At 31.8% G+C, this 25,660-nt stretch overlaps 1 protein-coding gene and 1 long non-coding RNA gene across 3 annotated transcripts; both read right to left on the bottom strand.

Annotated features, from left to right (window-relative positions):
• Positions 1-9,551: 9,551 nt before the first annotated feature.
• On the bottom strand, positions 9,552-12,721 carry LOC118042967 (uncharacterized). Its single transcript, XM_035050740.2, has 5 exons — positions 11,992-12,721; positions 11,334-11,887; positions 11,168-11,227; positions 10,474-10,554; positions 9,552-10,229 (listed from the first exon to the last, which is right to left on the bottom strand). The coding sequence occupies exons 1-5, from the start codon at positions 12,638-12,640 to the stop codon at positions 9,567-9,569; spliced, it is 2,007 nt and encodes a 668-aa protein (XP_034906631.1). The 5' UTR covers positions 12,641-12,721; the 3' UTR covers positions 9,552-9,566.
• A 2,432-nt stretch (positions 12,722-15,153) lies between these two features.
• Positions 15,154-18,734, bottom strand: LOC118042969 (uncharacterized). Of its 2 annotated transcripts, none has more exons than XR_004686550.2 (5): positions 18,496-18,734; positions 17,943-18,163; positions 17,532-17,652; positions 16,155-16,210; positions 15,154-15,353 (listed from the first exon to the last, which is right to left on the bottom strand). It is a non-coding gene; the product is annotated as an uncharacterized lncRNA (long non-coding RNA). The 2 variants fall into 2 exon arrangements; XR_004686549.2 differs by having other exon boundaries at positions 17,532-17,640.
• Between the last annotated feature and the right edge of the window lie 6,926 nt (positions 18,735-25,660).

Raw genomic sequence — 25,660 nt, 5'->3', positions numbered from 1 at the left:
GCCTTTTGAGGTAAAGATGATGAGGTTTTTTTTAATTTTTGTGGAAGGTCCATCTTTAATTTTTTTAATATAAAAAATTTTTTTCTTATTTCTTATTTGTTTCTTTATATTCAAAACGTAAAGGTATATTAATAAAAAGATAAATCTTAATTTTGCCTTTCTATATATTCTTAAATATAATAATGTTCAAAATTGTATTATTTGAACCTTTTAATTAGAGTGGAAGTTTAATTTCATCACTTTTTTACGAGGTTTTTTTTTCAGTGGATAATCTGGAAAAAATCTAAGTAAGAGAAACTTAGATTCGTTTCAGAGGGTAAATTTATGCATGGATATACAAAGGAGACCAACTTCTTTCAATGCATAAGAAATAAAGGTATTGAAAAAGTAAAGTGAGGCTCACTTTCCTTCACCAGTATACCATGCGTTTACCTTTAACCAATAATTAGTAAAAGAAAGCAACTTGTATGGAGAGAGCTTTCTAAATTTCTTATATTGAAATTCTATAGGTGTCTTTACATTTTTGATTACAGTTTTTTTTATGCTTGCTTCAATTTTTAATTAAAAGAATTTTAAATTTTAAAGTTAGAAATATTAAATTTTTGATGCTAAAATCTTAAACTTCAGATTCTATAATTAATTGATTAATTTTACTTAGATATTAAATTTGATGCTTCAGACTTCCATATATTCTAAACTTGTATAGGCTTAAAATAATGTTTCTCAAATTATAAATTTAAAAGTTGAGCTATCAACCACTAAAGGTTCAAAAATTACATACCAAAAGGATTCTAAGGCAACATGTGGCTCACTTTATAGAGGCTTGTAACAATATTATAATTGATGGTGATCTCATGGTAAAACAATTCATTCATTCTTTAAAATGCAATGCATGACTTGGAGTCTTTTTTAACTTATAGTTGGGAGAAATTGGAGCCTATGTTTCTTCAACACTCATCATATGTTTAACATGATTAAACTTATCAATGAACATTGATAAATAGAGAAGCATGTCATTGACTACATTCATCAATGGAAAAATCTGCAACACTTATCATATGGTTAACATGATTGAACTTATCAATGCATATTAATAAATAGAGGAGCATGTCATTGACTACATTCATTAATTGTAAAGATCAACTCATCAAAAGTTTTACTCTAGATATATGCATTGAAGGGATGCATTAGGGGCTATGCTGCATTCTATAAAGAATTAAAAACCCAAATATTTTAAAGAATTAATTACTAGAACACACAACATAGGACTTAATATTGTTACAACAGAACCTTATCATTACCTATGTAAGAGCCTAAAAAAATAAGTATGAAAGTCATAGATTTGAAAAGAGCACTTCAAAGGTTCAAGGAAAACAATCTTTGGTAATTAACTTCATTGTCATAAATGTACCTACTAGAGGTAAAAGGAATAATTGTGCAACCCTAAATGCTTTTCAAAAGGGTGAAAAGAAAAGGTCATCCTTTAAAGAGTGACAATAAAAAAACTATCAATTCCCCAACTTGGATATATCAAGTACACTATATGATTTGCAAAGTAAATTTCATTAAGCTATCAAAGTTGAAACATCATAAAAAAAAAACAAATCAACATCACTGAGTTCACCTACGCACTAAACCCAAATATATATAGGTATGACAAGTTGTTAGATCAAACACATTGGATTCACCTACATGTTGAGCCCAAATAAACATGGATTTATCAAGTTGTCAAACACAATATCCTAGGGTTCAATTACATATTGAACCCAGTACATATAGATCTAGCAAACTCAATGATATTAGGTTCAGCTATGCACTAAGCAAAAAAAAAAAAACGTGAGTTTAGCAAGTTGTTAGACCTAAAATCCTTGGGTTTAACTATGCACTGAGCTCAAGTATATATGAGTCTAGCAAGCTACCAAATCCAACATCCTTGTTACTAAGCCAAAAAAAAAAAAAAAAATTGTGTGGCAAGCTTTCAAACACAACATCATTGGGATCAGCTATGTGCTAAAACCAAGTACATATAGGTCTGTCAAACTACCAAACCTAATAACCTTGGGTTCAACCACGTGTTGAGCTTAAACAAACATAGGTTTAGCGAGCTATTAAACCCAATATCCATGAGTTTAACTATATGCTAAGCTTAAGTACATATAAGTTTGATAAATTATCATATCTAACATCTTTGGGTTTAATTACATGTTAAGCCTAAACAGGTGTGGGTTTGGCAAGCTGCAAGACCCATTGCTAATGGACTTGGCATCATGTCAAGCCTAAGTGGGTATGGGTCTAAAGATCATTATAAGCCTCATATTGGGCTATAAGTTTTTCTTTGTTTATTCTTTTGATTTTTAATATGAAATGTTAATATTAAAAATACTCATCTCTCTACACTTATAAATATATAAAAGTCTTCTAAGGACCTTCCATATTTTCATTAGTATTAAATATTGTATAAGAGATATTTATCCTTAATTAATGTGTGTAAGAGATATGTATCCATTGTCCAAACATTTAAAAACCTCTTTCTTAAACATATTGAATTTTTGAAATATCATAAACTGATGAACAAGAAATAGATATTGTTGATAAGAGAAGAGCAAAGAGGAAGGAAATGATTAAAAAACAACAAAATAATCAGCTGCAAAACATGAACCGTATGACAAAAGTTGATGCTTTGCCAAGCCATATTCACCTAGCAGCCGCATCCTTGCATATAACAGAAACCCTATCCACTCAATTAATTAAGGAAATAGAAGAGGTTTAGCAAACATGCATAGAGTAAATTTTATAATTTACACTTTGGTCCCTAAAATCAATAATTGCTTTAAATTAGGCATCAAAAGTTGATTCTATCATTTGATTTGATAAAATTTAATTGAAATTGATCTCTAAATTTCTGATTTTGACAATTATATTTTATTTTTACAATAAAAATATCTATATTAATTTACTTTGAAAATTTAATACGATCAAATCAAGTTTTAGTTGAAAAAAAGATATTCAAAGTTCAAAAATCCTCTTAACCATATTTTTCAAGACATGTCTACTTATTTTAAGGCTAAGTGAACTTGTATCAAAGGAGCAACATCTGTATAAACAAAAATATTGTACAAATTCAATTTTCATTTCTCTTTTTATTTTTATTTTGACCTAAAAAATTAAAATAATTGATATGGAAAATAAATAGGCCTTTATGTATTTCTTGGCCAATAAAAAGTTGAAAAATAGGATGAGATATTTAATTTATTTTATCATCAATGCAAGATTTTATAATTGAAAATCAACCAATAATTGATAATAAACTTTAAGTAGAATCGAACATTATTATTTTTCTAATGATATGGTGAATTTAAATATCCAATACAAATTTATCTATAAAATGTGTTCATATATTTACCCATTTAAACATACTTATTCAACATTATTAATTTTTAATTAAAATTATTATGAGATTTATTTAAAAATAAAATAAAAAGTCTTAATGTATATTTGATTTAAATTCTGAATTATACTCAATTTTTGAAAATAATAATGCAAATTATGTCATTATTTTTTGCTTCTGTCGATGTATCCAATTATCAAATAAAACTTTATTCATGAATGTGTTTGACACGACCAAAAGATTGATGTCTTCTTCCAAGTGCAGGAGTGTCGAAGTAATAAATAACCCGGCAAGACCGGGGTCAAACCACAGAGAGGTTAATTGTATAAATTATAAATAACAAGACAACAACAACAACAACAACAACAATAATAATAATACTCAGTACGTGGCATTGTTATACCTGAGAATGATCTAAAAGATCGGGTCATAGGTTTCCAGCCTATATACTTAGTTTATGAAAAGATCAAAGATATATATTATATAATATAAACAGAATGTAAATAATATTAATAATAATACTAATAATAGTAATAATATTAATATATAATAGTAATAGTAATAATAATAATAATAATAATAATAATAATAGTAATAGTAATAATAATAATAATAAAAGAAGATGAAGAAATTAATGAGAACTTTGAGATGAAAGATTAATGTAAGGATTAAACAATGATAAAAACAAATGTCAAGGTTAGAGGATCCACTCATGGTATTTCAAACAAGTATAGTATAAACTCTTATTATTCAATTGGAAACCACAAACAAAGGAGGTTCCAATCGGATGATTTCTCATTAATACCTCATTATAAATTATTAACATGATCATATTAATTATCTTATTTACATAACACCAAACTTTTAAATATTGTCAGGAATTCATGATGTTAACTGATGTTAACAACAAATCAAGTTCCTTTCATAGCCCAGGTGTAGGTAATACCATACGGTTGGGCTATGAGAGTGCCAAGCATTTGTTGTACCAAGTGTTATACAACACAAATCTAGATTAACCATTTAACAAGCAAGATATTAAGAATTAGTAAGATGAAAAGATAAGACATGTTAATATTAAACATTAAGGTCCATGTTGAGTTTACACCATACTTATTCTTACACCATTAGTGTAACCTTTTCACCTTGACATAATAAACTTAGCTAAACATAATGAAGAAGAGAAAGATAAATAAATAAAACAAGAACATAAAGAAAATACAAGTTAACTAAGTAAAGGAAAGGAAATGAAAAGCATAAACAAGATATTAATGAAAGCAAAACTTAAAAATTACAAAAAAAATATAAGGAGAGAAATAAAGAGCATGAACTTGATCTGAACAACCAAGTTCCCAAATGCATGGCAAATGCCTCCTTTTATAGGCCAAAATTCAGAATTATTGATTTGATGACTAATTGTTAAGTGAGTGGCCAACTTTTGACTTGGTGAAAATCCTTATCTTATTGTCTGAATAAAACAAAACAGCTACCATCCGAACTGGGTCCACTGGAAAATATGAAAGTTGTAGGAAATTGACTCGGCTTTCCAGAAAAAAAAAAATGGAGGTCATTTGGACTTCTAGAACTCCAAATATGGGTCAAACACTGAACAGTGTTCGGGCTGTAGGACAAATTCGAACTTCTACGTTGTTGCTATAATTTGGACTTGAAACCGGTTCTTAGATCTTGATGAAAACATGAAAGTTGTAGGCCTATGTCTTACTGATTCTGTGTAAAAATTTGAAGTCATTTGGACATCTAGAACTCAAGATATGACCCAATTACCGAACAGTATTCCAGTTTGGACTGCACCAACATCTCTTTTCTAAGTTTCACCCTCTTTTTATCTTCACAAATTTCAGTAGTTGAATTCATCAATCAATCCTTTGATTTATGTGATAGGCCTGCATTTAAGATGAACATTTACCACATATTAGGACATTTTATAGTATTAGACTTGTTATTATAAAACATGCTTTAGTTAAGAAGTTGTTGATACTTTAAGTGCAAAATGAAATATAAAACCTTGATAAATATGCACTTTTAAGTACTAAGTCAGTGTTTCGCACATGTACCTATATATATATATATATATATATATATATATATATATATATATTATGAATATGTTCAGTACTAATGTGTACCTACCAAAGCATATCTATTCAACATAGTTAATTTTTTATAGAAGAATTTATTGATTAGTTTAAGAAATCACATCCTATAATAAAATTAAAACTCTAGATGCATATTCAATTTAAATTTATAATTATGCTAAATTTTTTTAAAGTACTAATTTAAACTATATCACTTGATTTCGTTAGTTTGTTCCCAAAAAAAGAGTTCAACTACTGAAATTTAATAGAATAAGATGTAATTTAAATCTTTTATTATAATAAAATTTAAAGCAGCTTAAATGATATGATCATTATTTATATCATTTTCATCTTTTTCTTTATCTTTTTCTTTTTATTAAATTATGAATTATTTAATATAAATAAGGGAGGAAATGATTAGGTTAAAAGAGTTACATTGAGTTGATTAGAATGTAACAAGAAAATCCGCAAAATTAATTTTTAGAAATTTTGATAATTAGGTCTGGTAAACTGTCAGACCCAACATCTTTTGGTTCAAGTACATGTCAAGTCTAAACGGATGTAGATTTGACAAGTTGTAAGATTCATTGCCAGTGAACTTAACATCGTGTCAAACCTAAGTGGGTATTGATCTAATGATCATAATAAGCCTCATGTTAGGCTATAAGGCTTTCTTTGTTTATTTTTATGATTTTTTATCATGAAATGTTAATGCTAAGAATTTTAATCTCTCCACACCTGTAAGTATATAAAAGTCTTATAAAGACCTACTATATTTTTATCATTATTAAATATTGTGTAAAAAATATTTATCCCTTATTAATGACGTGTAAGATATATTTATCCATTCTCTAAACACTCAAAAACTTTATTTGTAAGCATATTAAATTTTAAAACATCATCGACTACTGAACAAGAAATCAATCTTTTTGCCAAGAGCAGAGTAGAGAAGAAGGAAATGGTTAAAACATTAAAAAAAAAAAAATAGTTGCAAAACATGAACCCCATAACAAAAGCTTATGCTTTGCCTTAACTATTTTAATTATCGAAAATTGTATTGAAACACAAAAAAAAAAAAAAAAAAAAATATTTGATGGGTATCAACCCGGTGAATCGGGTTTTGACCGAAAAATAATGATTTTGACCCGAAACAGAATGAAAACTCAGTTTTTACCCTGGTCGACATGGTTTGACCCGTATTGACCCGGTGGACTCAGTTTTGATAAAAAATAACGGTTTTGACTGAAAATAACAGTTTTGACCCGAAACGTCATGAAAACTCATTTTTTAACCTGGTCAACATGGTTTGACCCGTATTGATCCGGTGGACTCTGTTTTGATAAAAAATGACGGTTTTGACCCGAAACGTCATGAAAACTCATGTTTTACCCTGGTCAACATAGTTTGACCCGTATGGACCCGGTGGACTCAGTTTTGATAAAAAATGATGGTTTTGACCGAAAATGACGATTTTGACCCGAAACGTCATGAAAACTCATTTTTTACCCTAGTCGACATGGTTTGACCCGTATTGATCTGGTGGACTCGATTTTTGATAAAAAAATGACGGTTTTGACGGAAACGTCATGAAAACTCATTTTTTACCCTGGTCGACATGGTTTGACCTGTATTGACCCAGTGAAATCGGTTTTTATTAAAAGATGCGGTTGACTCGAGAAAAATATATTTTGAATTTTAAACTTTTTTTCTTAATTTTTTTGGATTTTTATGAATAATAATAGAAATAAAATAACATTCAAGAAAATCTTAGTGAATCAAAAATTGGGTTACAATAGTTTCCCCCTCTTTACAATGCTTACTGTGCAAAGACATTGGAAAATTCATTTTCTTTTGACTTTGCATAGTAAGTTTTGTAAACAAAAACGATGGAGGTGTTGAAAAATACACAAATTGTTCAGTTGGTCTATTCTTATGGGCGACCTGGCTAAGTGAAAAACATGAAAGTGTTTCAATATTGATTTTTGTGAAATACATGAAAGTGATTTCAGCATTGGTCTTATTTTCCAGGTGACCAACCTGTTTGTGAAATACATGAAAGTGATTTCAACATTGATTTTTTGTGAAATACATGAAAGTGATTTCAATATTGATTTTTGTGAAATACATGAAAGTGATTTCAGCAATGGTTTTGTGAAATACATGAAAGTGATTTTAGCATTGGTCTTATTTTCCAGGTGGCCAACCTGTTTGTGAAATACATGAAAGTGATTTCAACATTGATTTTTTTTGTGAAATACATGAAAGTGATTTCAACATTGATCTTATTTTCCACGTGACCAGCCTGTTTGTGAAATACATGAAAGTGATTTCAACATTGATTTTTTTGTGAAATACATGAAAGTGGTTTCAGCATTGGTCTTGTTTTATGTCCTTTTTTATTATTATTTTTTACCTAAAAAAATTGAAATAATTGAGATGAAAAATAAGTGGAACATTATGTATTTTTGAAGACATGTCCACTTATTTTAAATCTTTTATTCTTATAATATTTAAAGCAAGCTTAAATGATACGATCATTATTTATATCTTTTTATCTCTCTCTTTTTTTTTTAACTTTTTATTTGATTAAATTATGGATTATTTAATATAAATAAGGGAGGAAATGGTTAGATTAAAAGAATTACACTGAGTTGTGATTAGAATATAACAAGAAAATCTGCAAAATTAATAATTAGAAATCTTGATAATGAACAACGGTTTTGGGACAAACAAGATCAGAAAGGTGGACAATATGGTTGAAATGATCCCAAGGAGCCTGGTTTGATAAGCACCGAAGACAAATCCAGAGTTGTGTTTTATTCTCAAGTAGCAGGATCGAGTAGATAAGTTGATTGAGAATGTTTAGAGCGAGCCACAAATGATATCCTAGCTTTAATATTGTTGTCCTTGGTCCATAAATGAAACAATTCAGGACAACAATGTCTTTAATTTGGATAATTAAAGATATCAACTTGGTTGGTCTTAACAGTATTAAAATGGCCGTCCTTAAAACAAGAAAAAAGGACATGGCCAGGCATTGACACGTTGCAAATACGATAAAGTCAACCAACATCGTCCCACCCTTGCTCAATTTGATGATAATGTTTAAGGGGGCGTTTATTTCTGAAAAGTAAATTTTAAAAATTATTTTTTAAAATTTTTTATATATTTATTTGTTATTAAAAAAGTTGGTAAATAAAAAAAAATTTAGTCAACAGGAAAATATTTCCTGTTAAAGAAAAATTTAACTTAATTTTCAAAAAAAATATTTACCTTTTATCTTGGATGAAAAATAATTTTTAAAAGTAGACAATTACTGTATCAATAGGAGGTTTTTTTTTTTTTTTTAATAGAGAGTTGTTTAAGTGTATGGTAATTTTTTTGTTAAAATATATTAAAATAATATATATTTTTTTATTTTTTAAAATTTATTTTTAACATCAATATATTAAAATAATTTAAAAATATAAAAAAATTAATTTTAATAAAAAATTTTAATTTTTTATAACATACTGTTTATATCGCAATTCTAAAATGGAATACCTATAGACAACAAAAAAAACTTATCATCAAATGACAACGTGGGACACAATCTATTGTGTTCTCTTCCGTTGATGGAGGGGTGGTGCTGGCTGTATTTGTTAGAACAAAACATTTTTTTTAATTGCTCGTCTTTTTACCTTGAAAAAAATCCTGCAGCAGGGACGGGATGGATGTTTGTTGATTATCGTTATCCACCGTGTCAATGATTTTGGGACGGCCATTTTAATACTGTTCAGACCAACCAAGCTGTTGATATCTTTAATTAACATTCATATCTTAATTTGATTATTTGATTTTATTTTTTTTAACTCAATCCAACAACAACAACAGGAGTCTAGTAAATGCATGCTTAAAATATATATAAAAGTAGAAGTGCGCATACATTCAATTGGAAACTCAAGAGTTATTACATAGTTCAAAATTACCACAATTATCGATCCCAAAATCCCGACCTCTGATCCTACAATCGCTAGCCAGACACAATCCAAGATGTTATCGATCCCAAAATCCCGACCTCTGATCCTACAATCGCTAGCCAGACACTAAAGATTGTGCTTTTTCTTGAGATCAGAGAGTTTATGAGGCAGCCACCAGCTACTGTAGATAAACAAGAAAAATAAGTAGTAGTAGATATAATGCAAGAGCACTTTCAGATGAACTGGGCTGACAGATAGCGGAATAATCGAAGGAAAAACAACGGCCACCCCTGTAATACTGATTGTTAACAACGAACGATGGGATCCTATTAATGCTATTCTCGCAGAAAAAAGCATTGCCCCGAACATCATGTAAATAGCCAAACGAACCATGATAACTGAAAACCAAACTGTAGCGATTTGAAATCTGGGATACGTAACGCTTGGCAAAAGGAGGAGTAGAGCTGCCAGCAGAGAGGAAGATAAAGCCCCCACATCGAGAAACAAATAACCATACAGAAGATTCTCGTAAGTGCTGTAATGGGAGGAAGTATAAGTAGTGCTGTTAAATTCACGATCACTTGAGTTATTGTTATCCCTTAATTGTGGCGGTTGTATAACACCCGCAAAGGTTACAACAGCAACAAGCACTGCTACCACTAGAAGATTCCCAATCCTTGTTGTTGCTTCCTTTCTTAGTTTTGACATGGGTAGTCCAGTAGCAGGGAAAATCTCCTTTAGGGATTTCTTAGGGCGGGCATTGACGAATAAGATCGATAATGTCATCACCTGCATATATAGCACGGGGGAAATTAAAAACTTAACTGTTTAATGAGTTCTTGGCACTTGCTCAATTGCATCCAAAAGCATTGACCTTCAAATGCCTTTCCCAGAACAAGTAATTTTCTGGAATGGTTTAGAATTTTTTAATATAATGGTATACAAGTTCAATCAATTGGGCTTGAACTAGAAGTTTAAAAGATTAGGGATGGCAAGGGGAAAAAAAAAAAGGAAAGAAGAAAAGCAATAATACCAAGTCAAAATACCAAACCACTATTTCGTCCTTTGATGAAGCCTCTTTTGTATCCATCTTATTTGAATCAACTTCTTTGCCCTGTAAAAAAATAATAATATTATTATATGTTAAAATGCAGTGCTCTCTCTGTGTGCAATGGATATATATTGAAGATATTTGATTTCCTGCTGCGAAATACTTTTAATCTTTTTATTTAATTATATAATAATAAAATTAATTTTTATAAATAATTTAAATTCCATAGGATAAAAAAATAATTTAAATTGATTTGAAATAAAAATAAAAAAGGTATCTATATTTTTTAAAAAACAAAACCATTTTCCTTATTAATACGTTCCATTTTTTTTTACTAATGTTTTTATAAAATTGTTTTGTTTTTTTTTTAACAACAACCTATCATAATCTATAAATAAGTTTTAATTAAAAAATAAAATAATAATAGATTGATGATTTTCTTGAAAAAAAATATTTTTAGCAATGTTTTTATTGCATAAAAACTAAAAAGCAATTAAAATAAATATGGACAAAAAATTTCATGATTTTATTGCAATAAAGATAAAAAAAAGATATCTATTTGATAAAAAAAGCTTTTTTTTTTATTAATCCATCCTCTCTTTCTTTTTTGGGGTAGTATTTTATAAAAAATATTGTTTCTTAAATAAAAAACTTATCATAATCTTAATGTAAATACCTTGATCTCGTGCGCAGGGGTACTGTTCTTTGAATCAATCGGCTTTCGTTCCTTGGCAGGCTGGCAACAAAGTGGAAGCCCAGATACCAAAATATTAAATCAGTAATACTCCTAAAATATATAGACTTTTGTAGCTCGATAAATGATGATCAAATGAATAGCATACCATTTCATCTGTTTTGATGTATGTCTCTTCAACTCTTTTGGAAAAATCTTCAGCCAACTCATATGGTGTCCAATTTCTATTGTTAACAATGAAATGTTCAACGCGATTGTCACGCACAAGAAGAAATGTAGCCGTGCATCGGCCATAACCTGCTGCCAAGTGCAAAGGTGTATTTCCATCCTCATCTATCGCATTTAGCAGCGGTGCGACGAGCTTCTGGTCCTGCTCGAGTATGTACCTAACCACACTGCTATTTCCATATTTGGCCGCTACATGAAGAATGTTCTTCCCTTTCTTATTGAGGAATTCTTTTGGATATGGGAATATATCAAGAAATTCCTTCACTACATCAACAGAGTGGCTTTTGCATGCTACATGGATAGGATAGTTGCCTTCAAGGTTTGTTTCATAAGCACCATCGTGAAACTTCGTTAATAGGAATCGAACTCCTTCCAGAAAACCTATGGATGATGCATAATGCAGTGAATTTCCAAACTCTTCCTCGGTGAGACGTAATAGCTCTGGCTTTTCCTTTCCAATTTTCTCCAAAATATCTGAAAATCAAAAGAAAATGTTGCAAATGAATATAAAGATGATAGCTTTGCAACAATTGTTTGTATGTAATTCATTTTCTAGGGAGTAATGAAATTGTGATCACCTCTGTTACGTTGCTTGATGGCAGCATGAACAGGGGACTTTCCTTCTGGTAGGGCATCACCATCTTCACTTCTTATAGCGAACGAAGCTCCCAAATTCAAGAGATCATCAAGTATCCCGTTCTTTTTGCCTTTCTCAACGGCCAGATATAAAGGAGACTTGCCATTATTGTTGTTGTAATAGGCCACTTCTGGATCTCTGGAAACTAGGAGTTTGGCCACTTCTTTGTTATCGGTGATCACTGCATCATGCAAAGGAGTGTTTCCCTTTGTATTTGTCTTCCTCATCAAGCTCGGATTCGATTCCGCAAGAGATTTAATTGTATCACTGGCCTTTCCTTCTCTGGCAGCAAGATGAAGGATTGTGTCCTTCTGGCTGTTTTGGATGGTGATTAGAGAAGGAAACGTTGGAGCCAGATAAGATGTAATATTGTCACTTCCACAGCTTACAGCTACGTGAAGTAGTGTATTCCCGCAGGGTGTCACTAGCTTCTCCGCTGAACGTTGCTGGACAAGCCTTCTAAATTCCTCTGTATTAATGTTCTGCCTCACACACTCATGCAACTGACTATCTATCATAGCATTTGCCATGTGATCTCTCGGAATCGAGTTTTCATCAATGTTTATTGCTTCGTAGCCTACGCTAGACATGGCAAAAGAAAATATTGTGTTTGTTGAATCAGCTATACATATCAGACAGCTGGACTTGTAATTTAAATAGACCAGACTGCATGTCAATGGAATCTGAAATAATGTGAATCTTACTTTTTTTTATATTTGCAAGGATATATACTTTGATTACTCAATTAATTACTTCACCCATTCGTTCGGGAATCCAGGACATAGCAAGAACAAGAGAGCAGTCTTGCCTATGGTTAAAGCAGCATCTAGAAAAGGAAAAGGAAAAGGAAAAGAGGAAAATATGACCGCTAACTCAAAAAAAGATTGTCCCTGGGGAAATTCTTGACTTGAAGTTATAACTCATATACACTGTGGTGCAGAGGGGAGAATTCATATTTTAATAACAATTTTTATTAGTTTTCTAGGACATCTAGAAATTATTTTGCAACCTGAAACATCTACGTATCACACAACAAGACCTCTAATTCAAATAGAACTTACTCTGGTTTTATATGCATGGATACTTTGATTGCTCAAATACTTCACCCATTTGCTATGAAATCCAGGACATAGCAAGACATAGGGAGACCAGTCTTGGCTATGGTTAAAGCAGCATCTAGAAAAGGAAAAGGAAAAGGAAAAGAGGAAAATATCTCCCCTAGCTTAAAAAAAGGAAAATTCTTAACTTGAATTTATAACTCATATACAGAGTGCAGTTGGGAGAATCCATGGTTGCATGAACATGATACACGATGGCATGAGATTCTATGTGAAATAAACATTCAATTCAAAAGGAAAATTCTGAACTTGAATTTATAACTCATATACAGAGTGCAGTTGGGAAAATCCATGGTTTAATGAACATGATACACGATGTCGGGCAACGGCTTCACTTTTTGTTTATTTAACAAATAGTTTTTTTTTATTGGGGGAAATGAAGATTTTATTGGAGTCGTCATCTAGTAATATGAGGGAACTAGAAATCCTAAATTATACATTGGTCCCAGAGATTCAGGTATTGGGTTAGTTATGATTAAGGGAAGGTAGACATCACCCCTAAATCATTCTTTCAAAAGAAAGGTTACCCTTGTGTGTTTTTATATTTGATTTAAATGTTATTACCTTTTGAGCTTATTTGCAATTTGTTTCTTTTAAAGATGGTTAAAGTCGGTCCCTAAAAATAGAAGACACTTTAAAAATGATATCAATCCCTAAAAATAGAAGACTCGTCTAAAATATCGATGTTTAACCCTAAAAAGAAGATTTACGTATGAGTTACCAAAAGGAAATAATGGACATAATCCATATTTGGTATAAAAACCCTTGACATCGGTCCTTTTCTGTAAAAGGAGACGTGTCGAAAAACAACATTCATAGGAGATGCGTCAAAAAAATGGATGACATCAGTTCCTAAAAATAAGTGACTCGTCTAAAATATTGATATTTAACCCTAAAAATCTAAAATATTGACATTTAACCCTAAAAAGAAAAAGTACGTCTGAGTTACCAAAAAAATTATGGAAATAATCCATATTTGGTATTTAAACTTTTGACATCGGTTACTTTCTGTAAAAAGAGACCTGTCGACAAACAATATTCGTTTATAAAACAAAAATTATTCTGATATCGTTGAGAAATAGGTATAACCATATTCGAGAATTGGGCTTTGGACCCACGAACGATAACATTATAAGATGGGTGTTGGACCCGCGTCATTATTCCTTTTATACTTGTTTTTTTTTTTTTTTTGTTTTACAACATGCAAGAAAATTTACAAATACTTGTATATAAAAATAAAATAAAAACTGTTAGGAATCTCAAAAACTTACTTGAGTGCCACTGTATATGTAAAAGACTGAAATACCCTTGAATTTCTCAAAAAATTACAAAAATACCCCTGGTGGTGCATGTGGCTCACGCGCAGTTACTGATGGAGGCGACGAAATTTTCCGACAAGATTTTCAACCAACTAATGGTTGATTCTGGTGGATCTGAGGGAGAGGATTATGATGAAGGAGGTTTCGACAGCCGTTAATGGCTGACGAGGTAGAATCGTCATTTTGAAGCTTCGGGTGGCCGACGAAATCGTGGTCGTTTTCCGGCTAGATGAGGCGGCGAAAACGTTGAAAACAACTGGGGTTTTTCTTTTTAGCAAGGTAGAAACCTTTCTGTGGTGGTTTGGTAGCTTCACATGGCCGGAAATGGGAGATCGGATGAGAGAGATAGAGAGAATCACCATCGTGTAACACCCTGTAATTTAGTACATTCATAAAAGAACTTTGAGCCTTAACTTTTAAAAAAATGGGTATTTTTTTTTTCATCCACTGAACTTATCTGAGACTTGTCGAAATTTCAGTGGAAATTTCGGCAAAGTTTCCTTTATACCTGGAGGTCCCAAGTTATCGACAATCATCATATACAGTTATACTCATTTCTCAATCATATCATAATCATGTAGAACCTCAACAACACATCATTCATGGTACATGCCTCACATTTCGCATGCTCATTTCTTTCCCATTAACACACATAATTCATAATAATTGCAAGTAAACAAACTAAGATTACAAATACAGAATAATACATTTTTATGTCCCGACACTTAATGTAAAAAGAGTACTATTACATATTAAGTCATTTAGTTCCTTAAAGACAAAATACATTAATGTTCATCTTCTTATTCAATCATACAAAATGAGACTAGAGGACCTAAAACGCTACTCTTGACGTGAATCTGAAGGACCTACAATTTCATAATGTATATAATAAATATAGCATAAAAGGAAAATCACACAATACATGCACAGGTAATTAAACTTATATTCAATGATATGCAATCATAGTTTCTTGGAATTCTCATTTATCCTTCCATTATTACATCTCTATCCATCATTCCTAGAATCATTCAACATTTTCATTTTGTCTTGTTTCACCTCATGAGTGCATTTAATTCATTATAATATCTACCATGTGATTTCTCTCCCTCTTACTCTATCTCTTTATATCAATTTCAATCCCAACATCTATTATACCCATTATGGCTTTTCCATATAAGTTGTCAAACTCGTCATGATTTCAGTCCAATTTTAGTTTATAAATATATTCAACTTACATATTTCTTGTGTCCATTTCGACACATTCCAATGTTTCTTTAGATTTTCAGTAAAATCTCTCATTATCATAGAACCTGCCATCATTTTCACAATATTCACATCCAATCCATCTTCAAATAATGTGAATACCATACATACATCATTCTATTTAATTCATCAACCTAATCTCATTTGACCACTATAGTTAAGGCCAAATTTCATTATCTATCACAATTATTAGCATCTTATTACACTATTATAATTATCACCAAATTCTTATCATGCCAGCAACAACAAGAAACCTTAATACAAATAATTTCTTTGACATCCTCCATGTGCGCAGGACATGATTCTCAAATTATATCAATTACAATTCATTAATTGATTCAAAATACATCACACACACACACACACACATATAGCATTGCATTCCTTAAGTGTATAACACCTACCATGGTTAATGAACTTCTGTTCTCACGTCCCAAGCGATACGATATTTGCCTCCATCCTTCACAAGAATTAAATCTTCATTAGTTTCTCTTTCTTCTTCTTCAATAATCCATAACATAAACACAAATTACCATTTTTGTTTAACAATTAGGTATCATCCAACATTCCATTTATAATCTGACAAGTCAGGCATCCTGACAATATTAACACCACACAAGTAAGTTTAACTCAAGTTGTATATTCTAGTCATTAGAAAACAAAACTAATGTCACTAGCCCATCACCGGGTAACTAGTTCCTCTGCCCATCTTATTCCATAATTTCCAATCAATATCCGCCTCTTCAAGGCCGAATGAATAATCCTATCAAGATGTCAATCCCCATTTCATTAATATTTTTAATTATTCCCTATAGGAAAATATCATTATAATACCTCTCCCCTAAAACTTGGAAGGGAATGCTGACACTAATAAATTTTCATTAGTGTTATTAGTCTCCCCTATCAGGATCGACTAATCAAGTCTATTGTAAACATCAAAATTAATACCACTGATTGATGTTATCGACTATTTTTAACATGAAATAGCCAATCAGATTTTTCTTTCCATAATATCTTGGAATATTTTCGGAAATGTTGATGTCAAGATTCTTGACATCATTAGCTTTCACTTCAGGAATAGCTAGTCAAGTTTCATATGATTGCCAATATCGACAACACTGGTCGATATCATTAACTATTCTCACCCGAACAATTAATCGAATTCAGTATCCCTCATTTTCAGAGATGATTATGCCGATGTTAGTAAACCTTACTAACATCATTAGCCTCTGCATTCGGGACCGGCTAATCAAGTTTAGTGTGATTGCCGATATTGACAGCACCGGTCAATATCATTAACTATTCTCACCCGAATAGTTAATCAAGTTCAGTATCCCTCGTTTTTAGGGATGATTATGCCAATGTTAGTAAACCTTACTAACATCATTAGCCTCCGCATTCGAGACCGGCTAATCAAGTTTCGTGTGATTGCTGATATTGACAGCATCGGTCAATATCATTAACAATTCTCACCCAAATAGTTAATCAAGTTCAGTATCCCTCGTTTTCAGGGATGATTATGCCGATGTTAGTAAACCTTACTAACATCATTAGCCTCCGCATTCGGGACCGGCTAATCAAGTTCAAGGAATGGTCATCAACGAAGTCTATTAGTGTAATTCATATTCCTAACCCAGTCAAGTACTCAAATCCATTTTTAATTTCTCGTTTATTCCACTTTATCCTCTCTCTTTGTGGTTTCACCCATAGACGCAAAGACCAAGAATTTAATAAGTTAGTAAATTAACACTACGTAAAAAGTGTAGGTATAGAACACCTACCAGCTGTAGAAGCTCAACTTGCTCTTCCTTGTTGTTGTTGTGCCCCTCTTGCAGTTCTTCCTTAAACTCCTACTATATGAGCTCCTAAGAAGTCGAGTGAATGCTTCTCCTACATTTTTAACTATACCATCACTTATCAACACATCAAACATGACTCAAACATAACACAAACACAACCATCATCATTAAACCCATTGCTATTATCCTTAGTCCCAAAACATACTTTTTATGCTAAACCTCATATTTTCATTCAATATTTCTCAAACCAAACTTAAAACATCATTCTGTAAATTTAGAATTCAATAAATCCAAACGGTGGAATTATACATCACCATCATTAGAATAACATATCCAAAACTAACATACATCCAACGGTTAAAACTCCTGATATCAGAACAATACCGGACTGACCTGAAATTTGGAGACCTGCTGTTCGGGAAGCACAATTTCTGCTAGGAGTGTTCTTTTCCGATCTAAACCGTTCAGAATTTATATAACATCGAGATGAACAACATATCCAAAATCCAGATCAATCCAACGGTGCAAATGATGATATAACGGCTGACGAACAAGGCTGTCTTGAAGGGTGATTTTCCAGAAATGTTGCTCCGGTGACAGCCCTCAAACCAAATCTGATATTTACAATCCCTCCGGTCAGAATGTAGGTGACATTAAGTATAATAACATATCCCAAAATCAATCTAATCCAACGGTGGAAAGTCAAACTATGGCTGTGGAAGTGCCTGCCCTGTTGAAATCCCAAAACCCATAGTTTCAAATCAATTTATTCCTTCTATTTTTCAGCAAATGAAGCCATTATCATGCAATTAATCTCGAAATTCACATGAACAATTGCTCCCCCAAAATATTTACATGAACCCTAGAATTTTAAACTTGGAGGTTTTCTTCTCCTCATGCAAGAACAAGAGAGAAAAACGAAATTACTAAAGGGTATGTTGCTTACCTTTGCTACTTTAACTTATTTCAATGAATTCTTGCAAAAATTTACAAAAATCATGTCCTCCTCTTCCAATTTCCAGCTTCTTCTCTTTGTTTCTCTCAAGCTCTATAACTTTCTAAGTTGCCATTTAATTTGTTTTCTTGGATATAATCCTCCTAAGAACACTCTTTTTTTATTTAGCTTGAAGAAATGAAGAGGAAATGAAGAGAAAATGAAGAAAATGGGACAAAACAAATGGTCTCCCTCATGTTTTTCCATTTGCAGAGGACGTGCTCTGTTTTTAAAGAGAGGAGAGGAGAGTATTTGTTTTGATAAAATTACAAAAATGCCCTTATTAATGCTCCTTGTGTCGTCTTCTTCAATTTACCCGATTTTCAATGCTCTGGTAAATCCTTTCCAAACTCCGATTGACACGAAATTTGAACCTAATATAAAAAAATATGTCTAGAGATTCCTTATAAAATTTCAGCCCGATCCAACGGTCGGATTAAGATATATCATTGATATCGTTAAACTAGACAATCGGTGTCTTTTACGCTAAAATCTGAATTTCATGCATTAATTTATTTATTTAGATCCTCATGACATTTCCCCTTAATTTATACTAAAAAATTCAATATTACCACATTTATCATTAATTTTTCAAAATACATGTTTTGACTGGGGTTTACATATCTTCTGGGTTTTTGTTTTTATTCTTTTATCCATTGAAACTCGCCACTGATTTCGCCAATGTTATAAGTTTTAAACTAAAAATCATGAATCTCTTTTCGACTTCAACAATACCTTTAAATTTGTTTATGGAGATCATTCTCTCTTTCACATGACATATTTATTGTCATTCCTACTATTTATTCATTTCTTTCATACCGAATATCCATTACTTATCGAAACGTCATTACTTCGATCCTATGTGTTGTTTTTTTTTTCTTTTTCTTTTTATTATTATTATTTATTTTTATTTACGGGGGTTTACACAGCGAGAGGAGAGAGAGGCTCTGAGATTGTGCTACGGTGTGAACACGAGCACAGTGTACCTATACAGCTAAAGGTTGTGAGTCGTTCGATCGCGGATGTACCGATCCTTCGGCTGTGATTGGCTTGATCTGCAAGTTGATCGGACGATCCGGATGAGCTGATCTTTGATCTGGTGTGGCGCGGTGCACCGAAAGCTCGGTACACAGGGTGACGTGGCACAACAGGATCAAAGGGCAGATTATTTCAAAGGCTAAGATGGATTTGGGTTTTAATCTAGTGTGGTAAGCCCTATTGTATCCTATTAATTCAAAGGTCCAGAACTAACACTATTAGATCTAACGGTTATGATATTTTTAGTATCTTTCAAATTGTTTTAAAAAAAAACAATATCTTACTCGCATGAAGAAAAACTAAAAAAAATTCAAATAATAATACTCTACTTTTCTTTCTTTCTTTTCTCCTTTACCTTTCTCCTTAAGTGTTGTGGCTATTTATAGCCAATAAGCAGGGACAACATATTTATTTCAAAGGAAAAAAATGCATCCCCGCAACTAACCCACCTACTATAATAAATTACTGTATTATTAATTTTGTTTTATTATATATAATAATAAATATTTATATGGGTAAAACTAAAAAACTTATATCAGTATTATAAAAAAGCTCGTTTCAACCGCTAAAAAAATATTTTAATTACCGAAAATTGTATTGGAACACAAAAAAAAAAAAGCATTTGATGGGTATCAACCCGGTGAATCGGGTTTTGATCGAAAAATAATGATTTTGACCCGAAACCTCATTTTTTACCTTGGTCGACATGGTTTGACCCGTATTGATCCGGTGGACTTAGTTTTGATAAAAAATGATGGTTTTGACCGAAAATAACGGTTTTTTACCTTGGTCGACATGCTTTGACCCGTATTGACCCCAATGGACTATGTTTTGATAAAAAATAACGGTTTTGACCCCAAACCAAGGTTGTCAATTCCGTTTCGGTAGGCGTTTTGTTTTTTCAATTGGAATGGAATGTTTCAGTTTCGGAGTGTTTCGGCGTGCCGTTTCGGGGTTGTACTGTTCATATATATATATATATATATATATATATATTCAACAAACATAATTCAAATTCAAGATAAATTAATTATAAACTATGCAATACAAACACAATACCAAACAAATATAATTTCAAAATTTAAAATATTTCTAAATAGTCAAAAATTAAATAGATCTTTATCTTAAAGTAATTCAACTTAAACAAAATATCAAAATATTATGAAAGTAAAATATTTTAAAAAAAATATTTAAATATAAAGTTAGGTCAATGTTATCAAGTGGCTAATAGAATCTAAAGCATCCCTTGTTTTGTTCAAATTCCTACAAAGTATAAACATGAAAAAAAACAACATAAATATAAACCATTTATATTAGTGATAAATGTAATTTTAAAAAATTAATATCATTGTTAATGAAAATAGTAATAATAATTTTCAATATTATTATTAATATCATTGCTATTAAAAATAGTAATGAAAATGAGTTTTTTATAATCGGGTGGTTTAATTAATGAAATGGAGCAAGGTTCAATTTGATTCATTGGCTTTTCAAGAGTGGAACGGAACATGTGGAATGAAACCGGAACGTTTTGGGTGGAATTTAACCGAAAAATCCAGAACGGACCGAGATTTAAAATGAGATGAAATTTGTTCCGTTTTGTTCCGTTTTTTGAACTGGTATGGAATGTTTCGGCCATTTCAGGCGGAACGGAACGGAACGGAATTGACAACCCTGCCCGAAACGTCATGAAAACTCATGTTTTACCCTGGTCGACATAGTTTGACCCGTATTGACCTAGTGGACTCGGTTTTGATTGAAAATGACGGTTTTGATTGAAAATGACGGTTTTGACCCGAAACGTCATGAAAACTCATTTTTTACCCTGGTCGACATGGTTTGACCCGTATTGATCCGGTGGACTCGGTTCTGATAAAAAATGACGGTTTTGATCGAAAATGACAGTTTTGACCCAAAACATCATGAAAACTCATTTTTTACCCTGGTCGATATGGTTTGATCCGTATTGACCCGATGGACTCGGTTTTGATAAAAAATGATGATTTTGACTTGAAACGTCATGAAAACTCATTTTTTACTCTGGTCGACATGGTTTGACCCGTATTGACCTAGTGAAATCGATTTTAATGGAAAGATGTGGTTAACTCGAGAAAATATATTTTGAATTTTAAACTTTTTTTCTTAATTTTTTTGGATTTTTATAAATAATAGAAATAAAATAACATTCAACAAAATCTTAGTGAATAAAAAATTGGGTTATAATAGTTGTCCCCTCTTTACAATGCTTATAGTGCAAAGACATTGGAAAATTCATTTTCTTTTGACTTTGCATAGTAAGTTTTGTAAACAAAAACGATGGAGGTGTTGAAAAATACACAAATTGTTCAGTTGATCAATTCTTGTGGGCGACCTGGCCAAGTGAAAAACATGAAAGTGTTTTCAATATTGATTTTTGTGAAATACATGAAAGTGATTTAAGCATTGGTCTTATTTTCCAGGTGACCAACCTGTTTGTGAAATACATGAAAGTGATTTCAACATTGATTTTTTGTGAAATACATGAAAGTGATTTCAATATTGATTTTTGTGAAATACATGAAAGTGATTTCAGCAATGGTTTTGTGAAATACATGAAAGTGATTTCAGTATTGGTCTTATTTTCCAGGTGGCCAACCTGTTTGTGAAATACATGAAAGTGATTTCAACATTGATTTTTTTGTGAAATACATGAAAGTGATTTCAACATTGATTTTTTTGTGAAATACATTAAAGTGATTTCAACATTGGTCTTATTTTCCAGGTGACCAGCCTATTTGTGAAATACATGAAAGTGATTTCAACATTGATTTTTGTGAAATTCATGAAAGTGATACTTGCATGGTTGAGATCTGATTTGTAAATTGATCTCAAAGATGATGTAAGCTTCTCAAGAAAGTCTTATATGTACGGCTAAAATCTGATTTACAAATCGATCTCAAAGATGATGAAAGCTTCTCAAGAAAGTCTTATATGTACGGCTGAGATGTGATTTGCAAATCGATCTCAAAGATGATGAAAGCTTCTCAAGAAAGTCTTATATGTACAACTAAGATTTGAGCTTCTATTCAAAATGATGGCAGGAGCAAATTCCCTATAAATCACGTAGTATTTGGCAAAAGACATCATCAACTTCTCGCATTTTCAATACTTTCAAAGTTCTTAACTTTTGAAGTTTTAACCATGTCTTCTTTTTCTTTCAATGCTAATCCAAACCTTGTTCCTGCGGTAGAGCCTGTAGTTTGGCATACTACCTTTAAAGTGACTGGTCGCCCAGTTACAATAGAGGATACTGTAATGGACAAAGAAGATCTTGATGTAGCCGTGGTTAGAGATATGACCCTTCGTCGTGATGAAATAATGCTGGCAACCAAGACCGATATTGAAGCAGTGAATTAGTCACTTGCTCTTAGTATCAGAGCTACTTCGTCTTTGGTGAACCTTGCAGAGCGTCTTCATGCCAGAAGACTTAAGTTGAATACTTAAATTCTTGATCTCCATCATCAGATTGAGAATTTAAGGAATAGACTCCGTGATGAGAGACGTCACAGAAACGACTTGGAGAGGAGAAACCAAGAGCTCAACGCGCGTGTTGACTTTTGGAGGGACTATGTTAACACACAACACCTCGAGTTCGAAGAAGAGATGGAGCGCATACATAAGCAATTTGAGGAATTTTGAGTAATGATTGATCATTAAGATGAAAATATCCCTAATCATCCTCGTAGTGTTTAACGTTTGTACTTGTAAACCCTTTTTCATGAATAAAAATTCATCTTTCTTGTCTACATTCATGAATTTTGCTTTTGTGGAATTGCCATAGTTGATGTGATTTAGAAGAACTTCATTTCATCTGAATCTCGTTGGATCCTGTTAGGAATTTTGTTTCTTGAAATATCTGCAAAACAAATATGCAATGCTCGTGAAGTTACATGATATGCAATGCATCTTACCTGTTTTTGAAATATAGATCCCCGTTCATCTTGTTTGAGGATCTTGACTTTTAGTGAGCTCTTTTGATTCACGCGTCCTTCAAATCTACTAAAGCCGACCTATGTTGTTCATTTTTCTAAGATAAGCTTTGTTTGAGTTTCCCAACAGTCACTGCACTTTTCTCTATTAGTAACTTCACTGAGAGAATTAGCTTCTCCCTGGCCCGACATTGTTCTATAGGACACATTCCCATTATTGAAGATTCTTTAACCAATTCATATAGTCAATATATGAGGATTATCTCGCTTCACTTGGGATTTCATATACATTTCTCTTACTGAAGATGTATCAGTTATCTTGTTGTCTAACTGATCATATTGTGAGAGTCAACAATCTCCTTTCATAGATACTGCAAATCATACTATTTCAGTCCTCATGCTGGAAGAAGTCCACAGTTTTATCATGTTTATTTTCCACAAGGGAAGCAAATTTCTTTGTGCCATTAAGGATCTAGTAATTGCTTCTCTACCCCCTGGGAGAATTGACTGCCTCATTTCATTTTCTCCTTTGCTCTTATTGTCATTAGAATCTCTGATTTTCTAACGGTGCCTTGTAGTGTGTCATATATTCATTTTTCTTACAAAGAAAACCTTTTTTTCAAAAAGATCTGTTTTGTTCTCGAAAATTGAAACCCTCAATGTCTGTTTATAACAATGTTCAGGCAACTCTGGGGCTTTATGTCAAATCTCTTAGTAAAAGTAATCTAAGATGAAGGTAAGTGATGAGATGACCTTTTGCTTTGGTTTTCAAAGTGTTCAAGCGATTGCTTGAATGTATTTTGAGAGAAAAGAAACAATTTGCCTTTTATTTTTAGAAACACTCTTTTTAACAGCATGAATAATAATGAGTAATTATTTGCTACGTCATGACTATTTATGGAAAAGTCTCTTATATTTTAAGAACGTTGTTTATTGATCCAGGTTGCTTACTTGATTAGAAAGGACTTCAAAGACATGTAATATATTTTATGGCTCAAGGTTATAAAAGAAAGAGTATTCCATAAGCTCAAAAAAATGTTTAAGGGCTTATAAACTATAGATCACTATTATCTTGTCTTGGCATTTTCTTTTGCTACCTTAACAACAAAAATGATGCTAAATATTCCAAATGAGGAACTTCTATTTTTTTTTTTTTGTTATTCCCATATTTGTTAGGAATTCTCTCAATTGTTTGGAATTTTATTGAATTATTTGTTGTCAGACTTTCTTTATTTGGTTGTTGAGGAACAAAATTGTTTTTAAGGAGAGAACTATAAGCTTGTTTGATTATTTTTCCACCATCCCTCATCGGGTTGCTATTTGTTTGCATACTCTGGATTCAAACTTCACTTATACAAGAAATGACCTCTTAAGATCTTCTGATGGCATCAAATTGTGGTGTAATAAGAAATCTTAGGTAGTCTCTTTGTTGTTTGCTATAGTAGTTTAATTTTTTTCCTTTTTTTTTTCTAAGTTTGTTTTTTTTTTTTTTCATATCCTTATATTTCACTTTGGCTATTAGCTTTATGGACTTTTCAATATACTCTTGATGATTATCCAAAAATAAATAAATTAGTTGGTAATGGTTGCGGGCTTGGCAATTCTTGTCTTACTGTACAGTTTCCAAGATTATATATATTACCTTTCGGAAGACAAAACCTCTTCAATTGCTAATATGGGTGTGTGGGATCGATGGCTTGTCTTGGATTTGGAATTTCTATGCTTGGTATGTTGTCCAAATTAACGTTGTCCAGCAAGGTTTTGGACAAATTGAGTTAGAAGTCAGCCTAGTTCATGCATTTCCTTCAATAGTGTATGAAAAGGATTGGTCCCTCCTAAAGTTGAATTTTTTTTGTTCGATGGCTATCCTTAATAAAATCAACACCAGAGGTGTTTTGGCTAGAAGAGGTATTATATATTGAGTATGATGAAGCAACATGTTTTGTCTGTTTGTTGGCTGAGGAGATTGTTGATCGCCTTCTCCTACGTACATCAACACCGGAGGTGTTTTGGCTTAAAATGTTAAGAAAAACTAGGTAGGGCAGTGCAGCATATCCCATTCATTCAGCATAAAAATGTATAAGCACTGAATTGAGAATTTTAATTTGAAT

Source organism: Populus alba, chromosome 13 (genome assembly GCF_005239225.2).
Source record: "Populus alba chromosome 13, ASM523922v2, whole genome shotgun sequence".
In the NCBI taxonomy this organism is placed as follows: Eukaryota; Viridiplantae; Streptophyta; class Magnoliopsida; order Malpighiales; family Salicaceae; genus Populus; species Populus alba.
This window is presented reverse-complemented; position numbering and strand designations above follow the sequence as displayed.